General features: G+C 54.6%; 1 protein-coding gene across 4 annotated transcripts; it reads right to left on the bottom strand.

The window, feature by feature from the left end:
- Positions 1 to 1,834: 1,834 nt before the first annotated feature.
- LOC109313054 (sodium-dependent lysophosphatidylcholine symporter 1-B-like) lies at positions 1,835 to 17,522 on the bottom strand. Of its 4 annotated transcripts, none has more exons than XM_019539437.1 (14): positions 12,276 to 17,522; positions 11,574 to 11,693; positions 11,269 to 11,393; positions 10,703 to 10,835; positions 10,240 to 10,318; positions 9,414 to 9,571; positions 9,229 to 9,319; positions 8,746 to 8,867; positions 8,331 to 8,414; positions 8,171 to 8,254; positions 6,735 to 6,847; positions 5,327 to 5,470; positions 4,739 to 4,915; positions 1,835 to 4,007 (listed from the first exon to the last, which is right to left on the bottom strand). In XM_019539437.1, the coding sequence occupies exons 2-14, from the start codon at positions 11,682 to 11,684 to the stop codon at positions 3,974 to 3,976; spliced, it is 1,455 nt and encodes a 484-aa protein (XP_019394982.1). In that variant the 5' UTR covers positions 11,685 to 11,693; positions 12,276 to 17,522; the 3' UTR covers positions 1,835 to 3,973. The 4 variants fall into 4 exon arrangements, with proteins under 4 accessions (XP_019394982.1, XP_019394980.1, XP_019394978.1 ...); XM_019539435.1 differs by having other exon boundaries at positions 13,590 to 17,522; XM_019539433.1 differs by having other exon boundaries at positions 11,574 to 17,522.
- Positions 17,523 to 17,609: the final 87 nt, after the last annotated feature.

Here is a 17,609-nt window from a genome sequence, read left to right as displayed (position 1 = left end):
GCTGGAACGCCAAGTCGCTTTCATTGCACTTCTTCATTGTGCAAGCACCACAACGTGCAAGCTCCACAATTGTGCTAGATGCTTATAGCAACCGAGATGCTCGAGCTCCAGCTTCTGCCGCCTGCTCGGCTTAGATTCGCCCACAGCAATATGTGACTGCTCAGTGACTCCATACTCCTGCCAACTCCTGCCAGCAAGGCACGAAGGGATTAGGCCCAAGTCCAAAGTGGATCAAAGGAGGAAAGCTCTCTTCTCTTTGGGTTACTGAGATCTTGGTGAAAGGGGGTCTACAGAGCTCGGCTTTGGAAACCTGTCCAGCCCTCCATCAGCATCATGGTAAAGGATACATGAAGCTGTGATAGGGGGAACACACCTCTATATGCACTTCCATGATGCTTACCATCTTAGTGTTAAGCATCATGGAAATGCTTAGTGTACAGGTATTCACCACCATTAGTCATTTTAACTGCAGACACCCTTGCATGACAAGCACATGTAACTGCCTTCATCTTCAGCTGGGGGGAACCAGGCCAGACAGATCCCACAGGTAGCATGCACTAGCACCATAAATAGAAACCAGTCGTCTGAAATAAGATCCCCAAGACCTAATTCCTGGCCCTGAACTGCAGGACAGCTCTTCCTCCCTAGTGCAGAGAAGTGCTAGAGGAATTAGCATTTAGCTATTTAAATTGCAATGAGAAATTTGCCCATGTGTTGGCTAGTCAATATATGCATCCCATTCAGTACAACCATCACCCAGCCCCAGAGATATGGTCATACGTATGTTAAGTTGCCCAGCGGAGATCTGACCGATGCAGCACAATACTGAAATGGCAGCAGCTCGCCCTGTTCTCACCACGGTGTAGTGGCAGAAATTAAGTGTATGGGTCCACCCAGCTCTGTAGGTATCCAGACCCAGCTCACAGCACCACACTGGCCTCGAGCCCCACCCAACCCAACCCAGTGGGATGCAGCTTGGAAATACAACATTTCAGCCTGACAGTTCACCCCAGGAAAATGGCTTTCCCTAGCATGCTCCCCCTCTGCAGGGTCTGAGCTCCAATTAAGGGATCTTTCCTAGCCCCATTAGCTTCCCCTATTCACAACATCGCTCCGTCGTGCGCTCGGGGAAACCATCTTCCCTCCCCCATAAACCACGTCCCAGCTGCTAGACAAGTCTCTTAATACCTGCTGCTGCGCTCAGACCAGCTGGACTGCGTCACATATACACCACTACATTAACTCCTTCCCTACCGGAATATAGGGGGAGTACATCTGTTCCACCACAAGCCTATATTTGTTACTAGACATAAAGCTCAGACAAAAAAAGAAAGGGGTGATATTAGTCCTATAGTGAAAACCCTGCATGCATATTCTCAAAGGCATGCGCGCGCTATGAAGTAAGACTGCAGAAACCAAATCCATTATGTTGGAGCAGGAAGGCTTAGAAGTCACCCCGATTCAAATCCCGTTGGGAGTGGGTGCTCTCTCTTTACTCCCTGCCTGCACTCGCAGGGCTGTGTACCTGCAAGTGCCAGCCCCACGACTGCCAGATCTCTTCAGTCCCACCTGAGAAAGGAGCACAGCAAGGGCGAGCAAGGATCTGGAAGGCTGAGCGGTCAGGCTGGGTAGCACCAGAGCAAGGGGACAGGATAGGTTTCTGCCCAGACTGCAGTGTCAGTCTGTGGGGAAGGTCTTCAGCCTGCGAAGCAAACGGACGCTACTGGGACAGTTGCCTGCAGCAGCACCCTGCCAAAACAGCTCACCTGCAAAGAGCGCTGGGTATGGAGCACCTGCCCCGGCTTGCATAACAAGAAACTCCAGGAGGAAAACATCATCAGCATGCATGCTGCTTTAATAGCTCATAATAGCACACGGCAGGAGTCTCAACAGCAAATACAGCAGGGACATATCAAACCTGGGAAGTGCCCATCTCCAGTCACACCCCTCTGTGGGAAGCTCAGTGCCGTGCCATATATGTGACATCCAGCCCAGCTAGCGGGACACAACAACCGTGCGTGCGTTTGGACACAGCCACTGCTTACATGGAACCAGAAGGGAAGCAACAATCATTTTGCTTTTCTTGGCACTTCCTTCCCTGAAAAGCATGTAGAAAATGCTGTGCGCAAGCAAAGAAACATGTCCTAAGCAAAGGGGTCCCTGTACCCGACCCCCTCAGGTCAAGGCAGGGCCTCACAAGGCACTTATTTTTCTTCACAGCTGACAAAAAAATAGGAAAGAAGCATCTTTTTCTTGTGTATAAGCTATTCCAAATCTGTCCGGGATGCAGCAGATAGCGAGTTTGTCTACCTACAACCAGCTCCAAGAGGGTTCATATAAAAGGCTGCTAACGCTTAAGCCTCACGACACCGCTTTAAGAGCCAGATTTCCAAATACAGTAGGAGCACTGTCTGCAAAAATATGGCCACAGCGTGTGCAGACTGGGGGGCTGCAAAGCTAAACTGAGGTCAGAAATAGCCCTGGCCAAACCTGCTTCCCCTCCTGTGCAATGCCACATGCACTTCAGTTTTCCTGCCTCCAAGTTTAGCTGTTATGCTGTGGTCACATCCTGCTCTGGGGCTTTATGCTCCTCATTTTGTTGTTACAGTGGGAGATCTCTGGTGAGCTTTAAAAGGTCCCAGTTGTGCAGCTTTGACCTAGGGACTGTCATTAGCATTCAATCAGCCCTCTCCACAGAATGCATTTGACGTCCCTTCCCTCCCAAAAAACCCATCCCTTTCAGAGATGGCAGACAGGGCAAACCTTATAATAAGCTCCTAAGAGAGCATGATCACAGGCAAGTCAATCCATTGCTGCAGCCTCTTCCAAGGCAAAATTCATCTGTGGCCAATAATTCATGCACCCAGCAAGACCAAGGCAGGGAACTGCTGTCAGCATTGGATACTACGGCATCTAGACACCTTTGCACACTTCTTATTTTGGACACATGCATTTCTTCTACATGGCTAACCCTCACCTTAGCAGAAAGCAGGATTTTCCCATGTATACGATGCAGTTTTTCTCCCCCAAAGAGAAGCTCCTAAAGCAGGGTGTTTCTGATGCACCAAAGCTGCAGGGAAGGGCAGCTGCTGAAGCTCCCACCCTACCTCCCAATACATTGGAGGGGAGCCTGGGGACACTAGCGAGAGGAGTCAGGTTTGTGGGGGGCAAAAAATCAGGACAAGGGGCATGTAAAACAGCCCCTGCCTCACCACCACTGACAATACAGGGGGTGTCACAGAGGCACCATTTTACCCTTTTTTGAAGGGTGCCTCTTACACACCAGCATGTCTTGTACACCTGAAAATACACTGACAAATTCTAAGTCTTTAGACATGGGGGGAAGTTAGGGGCAGGCCTTCTGGGAAAGCAGGGGAGCTGCTCCAGACCAGGTGGTGACCAGAATATGCTGCCTATATACATAGTAAGCAGCGAAGGACGCTTTAGCTGATCACCGGATGGGGTCAGAGGCAGCTTCACGTCTCAGCACGGATACAGCGCTCTTCCTGAAACAGCAACATTCCCCCTAGTCCTAGTGCTTGGGGCTCGGGGTCCTGATTATCACCACCCAGATTGCTGTCACTTTCTTCCCCAAAACATGCCTGAACCTCTGCTGCTCTGCTCCCCTCCTTGGTGTATTTTCTGAGAGTGCTCTTGGCAAAGCCTGGGTCCAATTTTCCTCGCCATCCTTCCCAATCAGCTGTGGTGAATGAGCGCCGGGATCTTTCCTTGCACAAAGAGAAGGCAGGTGCTGGCTCAAGATCAACATGCCAAACCCCGATCTTCAAGGCCAGGGATGCTCCCCGCAGCAGCCCTGGGGAGTCGAGAAAGGCAGCAAGCAGAGAGCAGTGTTTTGTGATGCAGAAATCGGGAACAACAGGAAGCAAAGCCATCAGATCAAACTGGTGCATCCTCTCCCTGTCGCCGAGCACTGCCAGCTTTCCAAGGAAACTCTGCAAGGTCCGTGTTTGTTTTACCCGGAGTTTGCATTCTCCCCCCGGCCTTGCCTGGTAGGAAGAGCATAAATTAACACAGAATTCCTCTTCACGTTTGCATTGGAGGGCAAGGAAAGGGAGGAGAAAGCAGGCCGTGTCCCAGACTGGACAGAGAATTTGTGAGCAAACTCTCCTCTCCTCCCCCACAGCCGAGGCAGGGTGACAATCCGGGGAGCCACATCTGCCCCTGTCCCCTTGCAGCCCTGCCTGCTGGCAGATGGGGACCGCTGGCTTGAGCTGTGTCCCCAGGCAGAGGACAGAGATTAGGAGAGACCCCTGACTCAGCCAATGATATCAGACCCCCTCACGTTTTCCAAGTCATCTTCCTTCTCAAACCCTGAGGAGCCCCAAAATGATGCTCTGAGGCAGCCCAGCACCGTCTAAAGTGCTTTAAAAACCCTAAGTGCATTTGGATAATCTACTAAAGGAATCCTCTAGCTCCGGGCAGCAATTGCAAAAGCCCTGTAGGAGAACTGGCAATGGGGGAATCTTGCAGCAGCTACAGTCTCAGCCTCTCATAGGTAGGAGGAGTGTCAAGCCTTTGCTGCTCAGTTGCTATGTAACATGGGTCAAAACTCAAATTAAGCTCTGCTGTGGATTTTTCTCCCGATGCTCCTGCTGGGAATTCCTCCCAGCTCATCACCTTCTCGGCAGAAGAGACCCCTGCACAGTCCCTCAGCCACTTCCAGAGCAAAAGGCCTGGACCAGAGTTCCCCAAGGCCCACGAATCCCAACGCACTTACTCGACTGCCTCCATCTCCATCTTCATCTGCCATCTCCTCTCCTCGTTGATGGGGTAGAAGTAGAAGGTGACCATGGAAGCCAGCAGCAAGATGATGGGGACCGGAGCCATGAGGATTTTCAGGGTGAGGATGACAGAGGGGTTGTGTGTGCAGTCACCAGCCTTGTAACCTGCAAAACTGAGGAAGAACGTGCCTTGAAGAGTGTCTGCTTTCACCTGTGAGGTCTGGGGCTGGTTTGGGCCCTGGGAAGAGGACACCCTAAAGGATAGGTGTGGTGGGAGCTCCAACGATGAATCAGCTCACACCTTCTACAAACCCAGGGAGTCATGGAAAAGAGCAGTGAAGGAGCAAGCAGAGACATCCTTCCCAGGCCCTCTTCTCTGCAAGTGCTCTAGGGAATGGCTTGGTGGCATGCCCAGCTATTCCCCTCTCAGCTGTGCCCAGCAGGAAACAGGAGAAGCAATGGCTCTGGGGAACTCCCAGGGACTCCAATTCCAGCTTCTCCTGACAGGGGCCAAAGAGAAGGCAGCAACGTGAAGTTTACCCACTAACACAAATCTTTAAGAGAAAGCAGAGTCTGAGGCCTACTGTAAGCTCATGGTGGAGATTCCCAGCGCAAGGCCACCAGCAAACTTGTTGAAGAAAACGTAGAAGGAGTAGAAAAAAGCTTCCAGGTTCAGGCAGCTGGGGTTCTTCAGCCTGAAATCATCCACTGCATCCGGCAGCATGGACCTGGGGATGCGCAGCTCATTAAGGAGGCAAAGAGGCTTGACTTCTGACACCACTGGTCTCCAGCCCTGGGCAAAGCTTTGGGCTTTCAGGGGAACAAAAACTCTCTCGGGACCATGCCTTTCAAGTCCGCACGCAGGCTCAGAAGCTGAATTTATGCATGAAGTTAATGCGTATGTAACTATTAGCATGCAAATATATGCACACCTGTGCATCTAAGGGTAGGAAAGGAACCTTGGGTGCTATTTTGGGAAGAGGAAGTCATCCCTAAGCTCAGTGGTCTGCATAAGGGAAACAGGCTGGCACAGAGCGGCAGCTGCTCTCGGTGCCCACACAGGATGCGTTAACACCAATGTAACACATGGGCTTTGTGCAGGAGCAGAGGGATGATCTGCCTGCTATTACAGACCTTTGCCACCAGGGGGTGAGGAATCCCATAATACTATCCAAAAATAATATCCTGTTGGCAGGGAGCAAGGGTTACCCCAGGGAAAAAGTGACCCCAGCTGCAGCCAGATGACCCCCAGGCTGGAAGCTAGTCAGTGCTGGCTCTGCAAAAAGCAACTGCACCCCAGGCAGTGACAGTGCCGGTGCAGGGCTCGACACTGCATCTGCTCCATAGACACCAGCAAAAAGGCTGCTGGCGCCAGTATAAATGTGCTGTGCTGGCACTATCTGCACTTGACAGAACCGACACCAGGGCTGCACAGTTCCCCAGCTGAAAGCCAGCAGCAATTCCCCATCTGAAAGACAGTAGCAGACGCTGCCCTTTCAAACCCCGCTCCTGCCCGCTGCCAACTTCTTGCATTATTTAGCTCTGCAGACGAACACACTGGGCCTTGCTCAGTGGCGTTTTCCTAGCGCACAGTTCTCCAGCTGTTAACTCCCTGCAGGGTGTTGCAAAGAGGATGGAGCTGGGCTGTTCTCAGTGGGGGCAGACGACAGGAGCAATGGGCTCCAGCTGCAGCAAGGGAGGTTTAGGTTGGATATTAGGAAAAACTCTCTCACTAGGAGACCGAAGCACTGGAAGAGGTACCCAGAGAGGTGGTGCAGTCTCCATCCTTAGAGGTTTTTAATACCCGGAGAGACAAAGCCTTGGCTGAGATGATGCAGTTGGGACTGGTCCTGCTTTGAGCAGGGGGTTGGACTGGATGTGACCTCCTGAGCTCCTTTCCAGCCCTCACGTTCTTATGATAGTGTTTCTCCTCCCAACCCTTTAGCCGTCCAGGAGCAAGTCGTCCCTGGCCTGCAGGTCTCTGCCACTCACCAGGGTAACAGGTAGAGGACAGCCAGGCTGCATCCTGCCATGATCACCATAACGACGAAGACAGGGAAGTTGTGCGTCACTTGGGTGATAACGATGAGGGCAGGAATGATGATCTGGGGCGCAGAGGGAGGCAAGAGAGAAACGCTCTTGTGTCCATCTGGCTCATCAGGTGTAAGGAGCTCCTTTCCCCTGCTCCATTTCCATTGCAGCAATCCCTGCACCATGCCCGCACCAAGAGGCTGCTAGGGCAACCACTCTCCTGTACCACCACCTCGATGATAGACCATCCCTGGAGGATCTGGTGCATCACATACATGGAAGAGCCTTGGGGCAGGGCCTGCATCTTTCCTGGGGCTTTGTGGGGGGCTGGGCACACAGACAGAGGTCAGTCCATGACAGCAGCCATGATGCATTCATCATGACACACCCCGAGTGCCCCAGGCACCCCGTCCCCACCCCACGGGACTTCAGGAAGGTGCCATCATGGGTGGGACAAAGGCTGAAGCAGGAACCTGGAGTCCTAGGTGCTAATCTGGGTTCTGCTACTGATTTGTGGCAAGATCTGGGGTCAGGCACCTAGAACTGGCCTTACCAAGGTATCTGAGCCTCTAAAGTTGCAGACAATAGGTTTTCCAAGAGGAAGCGAGTGAGTTAGACACTTAACAGCCATCACGACCCGAGCCAGGCACCGACCAGTTCCAGCCTATCTGAGCTCACTGGGGGCCCAGCTGCATCTTTAGGCACCTAAATACCATGTCCAATCCAACCTCTCGAGTGCAGCTCAAACCGATCAGTACCCACCAGCAAGCTAAGGCTTTCCACAGCGCTTGCTCGGGCAGGGCCAAGCTCCCACCTGGCCCCGAGGTGACTTTAACACCAATCTGCTCTTGAAGCCTAAAAGCCTGAACCCCCTGCACAGGGGACATAACACAGCTGGCCCTTGATCTCCCCATGCCGTATCCCTATACAGGCTGGGGGTGGAAGGCCCTGAAGAAATGTAAAGGAATCAGCTGTGGGCATCAGCTCACTCACTCTGGGCATCAAGGACACCCAATAAATGGAGCCACACCACACCGTGGTTTGCAAACGGGGTGGGAGGAGAGTGGATGTACCACTAGTCGTGCTGGATGCTGCTGAGACTACACGAACAAGACCAGGATTGCTTCCTAGCCCTTATGCACCAGGCTGGCTGTCCAGAGCAGCGAGGGCTGGCAGGAAAGCCTCCCGCCACTCCCACTCACACCCTCGATGCCCTGCATAACTGCAATAAGGCACCGCGTGCTCACAGACAGCTCTCCAGGCTGCCGGTGCCAGCTGAGCCACCACGGGCTGGCGGCTGCACTGGAGAGCAGGACATCACGCTTTCACCAGGGAGCTCAGCTGGAAGTCGTGTGGGCGATGGGGTACACACAGCTACCCTAGCCTTGGGGACCTACCGACAGCCCCACGAGCACTGTCTTCTTCTTCCCAAACCGCACCAACATACGCTGCCACACGGGGATGGAGAGGGAAGCCGTGACCTGGGGGAGACACACACACAGGGGGGCTCAGTGGCTTGGAGGAGCAGGGACTGGGGCGAGGGGCAGACGGACCTACCAGCATGATGAGCACCAGGTGCTGGAACCTCCCGGCCATCCCGCCGGCATGCATGCAGTAGAAGGCAAAGATCCCCTGGGCAACCTGGAAGGGAGCATGGACATGGGCTCACGTGGGAATCCCAAGCCGTGCACAACTGCACTGGGAACCTGCAGCCCCACGCTGGATTGCAAGCAGCTTCCTGGAGCCAAGGGCTCAGCACCACATCTCTTCCAGCCTGAGGAGCAGGGTATTCAGCCCCTGAATACCATGCAGCTTGAGGTGAGAGCTCCTGTAGGCTGTTTCTCTCCCCTCCCACCAGAGCTGGAGCATTTCACACCCCTGGACACAGTGGCCTTGTCACACCACTTCATTAGATGGTTCCACCCGGCTCTGCCCGATACTGCCCTGCTGCCTCGCCCCCTTGCCCTGGTACCTGGAAGGCCAGGGAGGCCAAGAGGAAGGCGCAGAGCAGGTGGGTGTAGGACCGGTGTGCCAGGATGACCCTCAGGCTCCTGAAGAAGGGCAGCTTTGCTTTCTCCAGGGGACCCAGGGGCCCTGCAGGGAGGGGACGGAGAGTAGAGCCATCAGGAGCAGCTGGCAGGCCTGCCCATGGGAACACACGTTTAAACAAAGATGGGAGCTCCTCTGTGCTGCTAGCTAGGATGAGTGTCCAGATAGGGATGGACTTTCACCCCATCTTCTCTTGCACCCTCTGTGTAAGCAGCAGCCAGCAGGATTGGGGTGAGAGGCCTCCCAGGAACTGACCTAGGTAGCAAAGGAGGCTGGACAGCAAAACACCATCACCACAGCCCAGGATGCAGTGCCAGCCACATGCCCTGCCTACCACCCAGGAGACCCTGGCTCCACCACTACCCAGCACCATCCAAGCTCCAGCCAAGGGCAGCAGCCACCTTACCAGGCTGCTCCTTCACTCCAAACACGAGGACCAGGCAGGACAGGATGTATAGCGAGCCCAGCACCACGGAGGCGATTATATATGCCCTGCACTGGAAAACAGGAGCCGGTGCAGTCAGCTTAGCCCAGGCCAAGTGGCTGGGAGGGTAGGCGAAAGGCAGCGTGGGCCAGCAGCCAGGCCCTTACCGTGTTTTCCAGTGTGTCGGTGAGGCCCGCGGAGGTGCTGTTCTGCAGAGTCCCATTGAACGTCGCACAGATCTGGGTCATGCTGGCATGGTAGCTGCCCACAATCTGCCCCTGGATGCCCGAGCCAACCAGCGTGCTAAACACCTCCACCCCCATTCCTGCCAACAGCCCACACAGCAGAGGGGTCAGCTGGGCTGACCGCCCTGGCCTGAAGCAGATCTCCAAGGTTGGGGCAGCTGGTCTGCGCCTCGCACTGTGATGCACTGGCTTTGTGTGTGCAAACACGTGAGTGCCCTCTCACGGCTGTTGCCAGAGGGGAAAAGAGGCCTGCTATTGCTACCTACTCTGGGATGTTCCCCCTGAGCTCCAGGAGAAAAAGCTGGAGGTTTGGAGCTGGGACCACCACTCCTCTCTTTCCCCCACCTCTAAAGGACCAACTTATCCCAGGTGAATCTACATGTGCATGCAGCAAGAGCCCAAAGCCGGAGTCTGCTCACAACAGCCACGCATGGTGCAGCATGGCATTGCTTTAGCTGTGGATCACATGTTTACCCAAAACAAAACAGGCACCCCAGGATCGACGTCCAAGCTCCCGGGGCATTCCCTATGAGTTGCACAGCCCAGTTGCTGTCTCACTGCAAACGCGTGGGGATACCAAGCAAGGGTTATACTTATATACAAGCATACTTCATGACACATTGGGACACATTCAGCCTGGACATCAGACTATTGCAACACTGGAGCACAAGCAGCCTGCCCTGGCCAGCCCCCAGCACGCAGTAAGGGAGCTCACGAGGCTCCATGGCCGTAGCATGCAGACACTTACGGTAGGCAGTGGCTGAGTCCCGGTCTCTCTGACTGCCCCCCAGGAACATGGTCAGTGAGGAATAGGGCACATGATAGCACTGGGGAGAAAACAGGTCAGACACCTCCACCCCAGAGCATTGCAGTCACTTCCTTACGCTGAGCCCAAGACTGTCTGCCTCTATCGGTTCCCCGTGCTCCCCACGAGCAGATAGCTCTCCTTCCTGGCCACACTGGACCCTCTCCCTTTACAACTGGGTCTTTGGTCACCAAAGGGCACTGGGCAAAGACCAGTGGGCCCCACAGCGGGGTCCGTGGACTGCTGGCAGGCAGCAGGACCTGAGTGGGTGGGCTGCAGTGACGGCTGGCCATGAGAGATACCAAGGCTTGAAAGGGGCCCGCTGGTCCCAAACATCTAGGAATCACTGGGGCACACAACCCAGCCCAACCCACTACAGTGCACAACCCAGCCCCACCTTCCTTACACTCTTGCAAGCCTGGAAGCAGCAGTACATGACCAGGTACCAGAGGCACTTCTGCCAGAGAGGGATGGTGCCAAAAGGCACAAACCACAGCATGCAGTAGAAGGTGACTCCAAAGGGTGTGGAGAAGGCGATCCTGCAGGGAGATGTGGTGCCCGTCAGACATGAGCCCTCCTGCCAGCCGGGGCTGCCTGCTATGGCCTCCGCTCCCCATTGCAAAACCACAGCCCAGCTGAAGCCACAAGGCCCAGGCAGGCAGAAGGGAGCCAGCTCTGGGCAAAGCAAGGGGGAAAGAGCACGCATAGCCAGCACCAGAGCTGTACCCAAGCCAGACCTGCTCATCTAATGCTTGAGATCCACCAAGTCTCAGGCCCCAGCAGCCGTGGGTGTTTAGGACCCTTAAAGGAACTGTGAAGCCAGTGCTGCAGCACAAGGGATATTCCCAAAAGTCACGTGAAATAAGCATCCCTTTTTTATGCCCATCTGAAGCTCACAGTGCAATGCATCCGGCCCCTAAGCAGTCGCAGTGCCGAAGGAGACTGAACCCAGCTGGTCCCTGCCTCATTCACCATGGGATCAGCTTGCCAAGCTTCCTCCTGGGGCTCCTACTGACCAGGAAGCCGATGGCGGGGTCCGTCACTGCATCCCAGGCGTGTCCAAAGAAAAGGATCAGTGAGGCGTGAAATGGCTTCAGCTGTGGGAGGGAAAGAGGTCAGCATGAACGGGGAGGAGACCCTGGCTAGCAGCAGGGCTGGGGGTAGCCTGCTCCAGGAAGAGGCCCAAGCTGCAGCCCCCTGGCGTCTATGTACTGGTTTCCACCCCAGCTCACATGCAATTCTCTGCCCCATCCCACACCAAGACAACAGGCACTCACCTGTGCAACATCCAGGAGGAAAATCTGGAAGAAGAAGCCCAGGGCACTGCCCGTCATCTGGTAGGGGCTGCCCCCGATGGCGTAACACACCTTCCGGCACAGCGGCAGCATCAGCTGTCCCTGGGAACAAGATCCCCCCCAGCAAGCCAGCTCAGCACAGAACCAAGACATGGGCCCAGGTGTCAGCCACCCTGCCCAGCAGCACCCTGTCCGGCCTGCTATAAAGCCACAGCTGCACCTGGTGCTTTGGCCCAGAGGAGCAGGGCACGATGGCAGCCAGGAACCCCCTCCTGCCCTGATCTGATGCAGATGTGAGCAGCAGCATGTCTGATTTACTCTGTTTCTGAAACAGAGCAGGGCCCCCATGCCCCAGCCATGAGAAGCAAAGGACCCAGGCTACAGTGTCCCAGACCAGGTAGTATCCTGGCCTGTCCTGCACTATGGACTCTTCTATCCCATAGGAACACTCTGCTCAGCTGGGGCAGTGGTCCCAGGAACCATGCATGCCAGGAGGGGCCAGTCCCCTGCCGAGCAGGATGCAATCAGGGTGCTGGATGCCAGGACAGACCAGCTCATTCACTGCAGAGGATGAGAGGCCAACTCACCGGCCCTGTGCACTACTGCAGCAGGTGCCTCCACTCCTCCAACCTCCTTCTTGGGGGCCCTCCCCTGAGGCTGCTGTAAAATGGGTTTCTGCTTTACCTGTATGCTGTTGGGCAACTCCTCTCAGAAATGGGGGGACAATTCGTCTCTCACGGCCAGAGCTTGGGGCTGCAGTCCTGGGAGTTAAAAGCTTCAGAAACCAACACTAACCCCCTACGGTTATCTACCCATCTGTTCTGAGAACCTGTTTTCCTCTCCACTTCCTCTCTGCAGAGCAGGACCCAAGGCATCATGATTAGCTGAAACATGAACTGCAAAGCAGTAGCCTTAAAAGGTCACTGTTGAACCAGCAAAATAGCAACAAGAGCCGCAGCTCCGAGTTTGTCATCAGAACAAGGCAGGGAGCAGCTCAGAGGAGGGGCAGCACGATGGACGTCAAATGCCTGCAGCGGAGCCAGCTGCAGTTTCACTGAGTTTCATGCCTCCCAAACCAGACTGCAGAATGAATCAGTTCATGGACCCAGAATGAAGCACCAGGAGTGGGTCTTTGAAGATACACGCGGATGTGGCATGTCCAGTAACCAAACTTCCCACACACACAGAGCCACATCCTGTTCCCACAGCCTCTGCGCTGCCCGGCAGAGAGCACACCAGGGGGCTGAGCTTCAGGGGATGCCAGCAGATGAACCCGCAGATGGACATGAGAGGAACAGTGTCTAGCCTGGCTGGGGCTTCCTACAAGCAGCCCGGTGGGAGTTCAGAGGCAGAACTCACGCCTAGAGACAGGATTCACCAGCAGCCTTGCCAAGTCACTTGGCTCCAACGCATACAAGGGGCCTCCCTTCCTGTAGCCAGCAGCAGCCCATCCATGCAGCACATGCCGCATACAGGGCACACCCAGCTCCTAACAGCACTATACAGTACATAGGTGCTAAGGTTTCCTCTCCAGCAACTGCAAGTGCAGGGGTCCTGCACAGACCACTGGCTTCTCACTGCTTATGGCACCTGCTTACTTCCTGCTGCTCACCCATGTGCAAAACCAGACACCATTTATTTATAGGTACTGGCTATCTGGCAGGATGGTTGCCTGACTACCAGAACACACATGCATTTAACAATGCACCAGCTCCACATTTACAACCAGGGAAACTTTCCTTTTGGCCCAAAGTTATGGACAAGCCTGTTCCCCTTCGGCTCCCTGCTGCTTTCAAGGCTTCTGGCAGGCAAAACAAGGGGTAATGGTCTCCCAGTGCCTGGATGGTTTGAATGCCACCAGCAATCAGAAACCAGAGCCTCCTTCTCAATATGAGCTCTCAGGTCTGGGTCACAAAGACTACAGAGACCCTTAAAACCTCACCTTTCCCCATGGTGGTTTGACCCAGCTGAGACGTGTGAGAAAGAAGCTGCTCTTACCTGTCCCTGTACTGCTGTCCTCCTGGAGGGAGCTCCTTCCTGGGGTAGCTCGGACATCTCTGCCTTCTCCTGCCCTTCTGGAAGCACAGGAACACTTGCAGAGCGTTACCGTGGGGGAAGAAAGCGAGCAGGCAGAGGCTGCCCTGCTCCACGGTTCAGCACTGTGGCTGTGCCGAGAGGCTGTCGAGGGTTCGTTTGTGCTTCCCAGGGAAGGAGCGTGTTGCACGGACCTGGAATCAGTCCAGCCCAGCTCGAGTCTGCACGCTCCTCTGCTGCCCAGAGATCTCTTGCTTCTAGTGCATTATCAGCAACGAGCCAGCAGCGTTGGCCAAGAGCAGCCTCTTCGGGGAAAAGCCTCTGGACCTGCCTCTCTGACATGCAAAAACAACTCAACTCCAGGAAATTGCCTGGCTAGCGTTCCCCGCCTTGGCTCCTGAGGCTCTCCTCTGCCTCCACTGTGAACCATGGGTTGGCATGAGTGGAACGAGCCCCAGCCTGGGAAGGGGCCTCTCTCTGCAGTGCCAGCCCCATAGGAACTGTTACCTGATGGCTGTCCCGTGGCCTGCTCGAGTGTTCAGGTCTGAATGTAAATGTATCCGTGGCACAGCCTCCACCGCCCCCGAGTGCTGCTAGAGGTAGCAACAATGCACGGGGCCAGGAAAGCTGGAGAAAGCTCATTCATCGCCAGAATGTCTCTGTACCAGGGAAGAGATGAGGGGGTCCACCAGCCAAACCCTCCTGACCTGAGCTACTTTGATTGGCATCCAAACTCCTTTCTAAGGGAGATGTTCTAAGCCAGAGCTCCAGAAACTGGGCGTGCATCTAGCGCTGGGTCAGAAGAAAAGTGATTACTCGTATCAGTCACAAGCAGTTTCCGTGGTCTCTTCCCAGATTGCTTGCAGTCTACAGATATGTTCACCCTCCCAGGGAGCCTGCGCTGCTCTCTTATGTCTGCAGGGGCTGCATGGGTGCCATTTACATGACAGCTTCCTTTCCTGTCTGGCCCACGCTGGCCAGAGGGAATCCAAAGTCCCTGGACTTCTGCAGGGCAATTCACTGCTGCAGAGTGACTTTCTTTCCATCAACATCTTCCTGGCAGCTTGGATAATTACTACCACACAAACTGGACTGCCTCGAGAGCAGTTCCAGGCACCTGTGCATTTCCACACAGAGCCTTTTATAATCGCACACAACACGTCCCTAACAGCAGGGGAGGAAAATGGATGAAGCCAGAATAAACGTCTGTTAAAGGATAGGTTTCTCAGCTACTCCATTTTCCACCCTCCTGGCTGGACAATTTTGGCTAGCACAAAGCAGGCCGTAGGATAGGGCTCTCAGCACTTCACTGTCCATGCACTTGATGTCCCTCAGCTGTCTGGGCGCAGTGGGCTGCCCTTGCTGGGCACGTATGGCACATGGACCTCTCATACCCAGCCATTCTCAACCCTGCCTTTATAGTTGCCTGGCTAATTCCCCTCCAGCGCAGGACAGCTTTGCTCTCTCTCCAGTTAGGTCTCTCCAAGGTGCTTCCTGGTAGCTGCATGACTGCATAACTCACCAGACAGGACGTCATGATGGATGATGCAGCAGGCGATGGCTGAAGCCTGTCAGCTCAGCTTTGACGGGATGTCCCAAGGAGGTACAAGTTTAGCAGACAGCACCAACAACCCTGAGCCAAGCACTTCAGTGCTAGGCTCCTAGAAGCACTTGTGCTTGTAAACAGTGTTAGGCGTGAAGGCTTGGAATTAGGCCAAAAATGCTCAGAGCAGAAAGCCGGCGGCAACAGATCCAGGGAGAAATGATGCCAGCAACAGCTCATCGCAGAACAAGAGAGAAGCCTGAAGCAGGGGGAAGGGAGGAGAGAATCAGCACAGCTGCAATGACACTCCTCTGACTGCACAACCGCTTCTGCAAGATGGCCCTGCGCTGCAGTCTAAGGAGAAATGGGAAGACCCCACTCCAGATGATTCACTGGCTACAGCAGCAAATGCCAAGGCCCCCTTTCCCCTGCAGACATGCAACACAGCATCCTCACACAGCAGGACATTGCAAGGCCAAGGTGAGAAAGCCCCTACCAGGTCCCAGGGTGGATCCAGGCTCCAGAACATGGTACTGAAACTGTTCCAAGCAATGCCAACAAAGCAGCATCTCTCAAGTCACAGGAGACACAGGGGCATCAATACCGCAGAAGAGCACAGTCACTCCCGAAGTCTGGAGCCACAGGACCCGTGGGGATGAATGACACCTGCTCACCCCACAGCCCAAGCACTCCAAAGATGGCCAGGGGCTCCTCGCCCAGCAGCAGGCCATTAATGGAAATGGGTGGGTTTCTTAACAGGTGAGGAGTGGGAGAAGCAGCAGGGCATGCTCCGCTGTGGAGATGGGAGCGCAGTCACGGCACGGGTCAGCCTCATCTGTGAGCACATGCTGCCAGCGCCCAGAGTGATTCACTGTCACAGTAAATGCCTTCCCCAGGAACTCATGCCACCAGCTTTGCCATGTGCGTGACCTACTTGAGCAAGCACCAGACACCAGCCCACCCCCTGTACAAGCCACCTCTGCTCGGGCTTTTCCCCTTAAGGTTAATGGAAGAACTCGGACATGCGCTGCCACCCGTGTTGGAGAAGCCATCTCGTTAGCAGCCAGGTGGATGGAAAGGCCACACTCTTAATTGCGCACATGCAATTGCCAGCCTAACTGCAGCATGAATGGGTGGCTGCAGTTGCCCACAAATTCAGTGCGACGGCCAACAATGGTGTTGGGCATCCCATAGGCAACACAGGTGTCAGTGGCCGTGTGGGAAATGGGTGCATGATTAAATCCAGCTGCAGCCCCCAGACATGGCACATACCCTGTCTTTAGGGATGACAACCTGCTTGGGGAGGGGCAGAAGGAGAATTGGACCTCAGCTGCAAGGACACGTGCAGCAATTAGAAAGAGAGAGAGGAATAACAAAGTGAGCTGGAGGGGGCAGTGGAAGGAGGAAGGGAACGAGAGCCCACCCCCGTGGGAACACTCAGCAAAGACATGGAAATGCTCAGATGGAGATGCCAACCACAAAGAGTGCTTGGAGCTGGGTAGGCCTAGAGGCCAACCTGCTCCCCCCGTGGATGTAACTGCACTACCTGGCAGGCTCAGCCCTTGAGAGCAAAGCTCGAGTGGTCTACGAAGACACTCAAAAAGCCAATGCGAATGTGTGAGAGGGGGCCCCTGCTAAAACACAGGCCAGAACAGGTTCCACATGAGAAATGGAGGCAGAAGCCGTGTGGGAGCAGGGGGAGAGAGGGGAACCAGCTACCTGAAGCAACAAGAGAGAGGAGAAAAGCTGGCACTCCAAGCCCCGAAAGCAAAAGGCATGTTGAAAGGAAATGAGAAGCCAATAGGAACTCGGCTCTCCCTTTTTATCAGAGCAGCATAAATTATTTTCCTACGCAGAAATCCAGCTGAAGAGCAACAACTTAGCCTACGCAGAGCAGCACAAACCAAGCCACTGAATGGACACACCGGGTAAGGGGAACAGAGAGGTTTATTACACTAATTAGCAGGCATCGGAGCAGAGGGAAGTGTGGGGAGAACTGCCTCCCCTGCAAGGAGCAGTCAAGGCCTGCATGAGTGTTAGGACATAGTTGCTTCCACCCTTTCAAGCCTGCCTGCCCTGCCTGAGAAGTGGGCCCTCTGCCCAGTTTCACTCCCTCCAACAGAAGGGCAACTTCTCTCTTACTCCTGGCTAATATTTGTTTGCTCCCTGTCAAAGAAGCCAAGCTTCATGTAGGAAAATTGCAGGTACTTGATGCCCAGTAGGCCTCACTGGAGCACTGATCGATATATATACTGCTCACATAACAGCTCTGCTATGCATTAACCAGCCTAGGCTTGATTAACCAACTTGACCAACGCACAAGCTCCTCACACAGACAAAACCTGGCACGTGGGCCAGATTTCATAGATTTCATAGACATTAGGGCTGGAAGGGACCTCGGGAGATCATCGAGTCCAGCCCCCTGCCCAAAGGGCAGGAAG

This window comes from Crocodylus porosus, unplaced genomic scaffold (genome assembly GCF_001723895.1).
Source record: "Crocodylus porosus isolate Cpor-Errol unplaced genomic scaffold, CroPor_comp1, whole genome shotgun sequence".
Taxonomy (NCBI): domain Eukaryota; kingdom Metazoa; phylum Chordata; order Crocodylia; family Crocodylidae; genus Crocodylus; species Crocodylus porosus.
Note: the sequence above shows the minus strand (reverse complement) of the source record. Positions and strands in the feature narration are given on the sequence as shown.

Bases quoted from the DNA above. Each gene is read 5' to 3' on its own strand.
- LOC109313054 (XM_019539433.1), bottom strand. From the start codon at position 11,939: ATGGGGGCCCTGCTCTGTTTCAGAAACAGAGTAAATCAGACATGCTGC. The intron at 11,394-11,573 runs GTGAGTGCCTGT...TCCCTCCCACAG, and splicing joins TCCTCCTGGATGTTGCACAG to CTGAAGCCATTTCACGCCTC. The intron at 10,836-11,268 runs GTGAATGAGGCA...ATCTCCCTGCAG, and splicing joins CTTGGCAAGCTGATCCCATG to GATCGCCTTCTCCACACCCT.